We start from the raw sequence: 935 nt of genomic DNA, 5'->3' as shown, positions 1-935 counted from the left end.
GGTCTGGGAAACTTTTGGACCGGACGGGCGGGCGCTTCGGGGTGCGTGCAGAGGAGCGGTGCGGGCGGAGCCGAGCGGGCTCTGTAGCCCTTGGGGGTCCCTCGCACGCGGCTGCCCCTGACTGCAGCCCCCGCGCCCCACTGCGGCCGGCGCCCGCCCGGCGCTGCTGCGGTGTGGACTGCGGGTCCCGCGGACTCCCCGGAGGGGCAGCTTCCCTGGACGTGAGGCGATGAATGAGAGCGCAGCCCCGCGGCCGGCGGGGCCTTTCCCACCTGCCCTGTTCCCCGCAAATGAACGTGGCGGGCCTCCCCAACCCCCTCTCTCCTTCCAGGAAAGCCTGTCGCGCTGGCGACACCGATGCCCAGACTGGACGACCACTGCTGGAGCTGTCCCTGCGCTCACGGCCCCAGGCACGCAGGCCGCGCGAGAGCCAGTGCCGGAGGGCTGGCAGCCAAAGTGGGAGAGATGATCACCTCCTCAGTGTCCCGCCCCTCTCTGCTGGTGGCCCGCGCTGCCCCGGACTCCGACCCCTCGCGGGGGCCTGGGGGCACCGGCGCGGGGGGCGGCAGCGCCAGCTGGCATCACCGCCTGGTGCAGAGGGGCCTGGTGCTGTTCTCCGTCGGGGTGGGCCTGGCTCTGGTGCTCAACCTGCTGCAGGTCCAGAGGAATGTCACCCTTTTCCCTGAGGAGGTGACCGCCACCGCCTTCTCCTCGGCCTGGTGGGTGCCTCCCTGTTGTGGGACAGCAGCTGGTGAGTAGGAGCGCGGAAGCTTGTTGGGTCAAAAGGTTCTTTAGCCTTGAGGAACGTTTATTTGAAAACGGAGCCGTCCTCGGAGGAAAAGTGGGCGTTTCCAGTGTGGGTGCGGCGGGGACTCCGAACCCCCAAACGCTCGCGTGCGGGGGGTGGGGTTTGGGGGGAGGGGGGGAGGAAGCCG

General features: G+C 69.9%; 1 protein-coding gene across 1 annotated transcript in view; it reads left to right on the top strand.

Moving 5' to 3' along the window:
* Nucleotides 1–327: 327 nt before the first annotated feature.
* The window catches only part of INSIG1 (insulin induced gene 1), a 14,597-nt gene continuing 13,989 nt past the window's right edge, over nucleotides 328–935 (top strand). Inside the window, exon 1 of the mRNA XM_006904466.3 lies at nucleotides 328–751. Within this exon, the coding sequence (XP_006904528.1) occupies nucleotides 358–751 (394 nt within the window). The 5' untranslated portion in view covers nucleotides 328–357. The remainder of the gene's footprint in view (nucleotides 752–935) is intronic.

Source organism: Pteropus alecto, unplaced genomic scaffold (genome assembly GCF_000325575.1).
Source record: "Pteropus alecto unplaced genomic scaffold, ASM32557v1 scaffold320, whole genome shotgun sequence".
In the NCBI taxonomy this organism is placed as follows: domain Eukaryota; kingdom Metazoa; phylum Chordata; class Mammalia; order Chiroptera; family Pteropodidae; genus Pteropus; species Pteropus alecto.
This window is presented reverse-complemented; position numbering and strand designations above follow the sequence as displayed.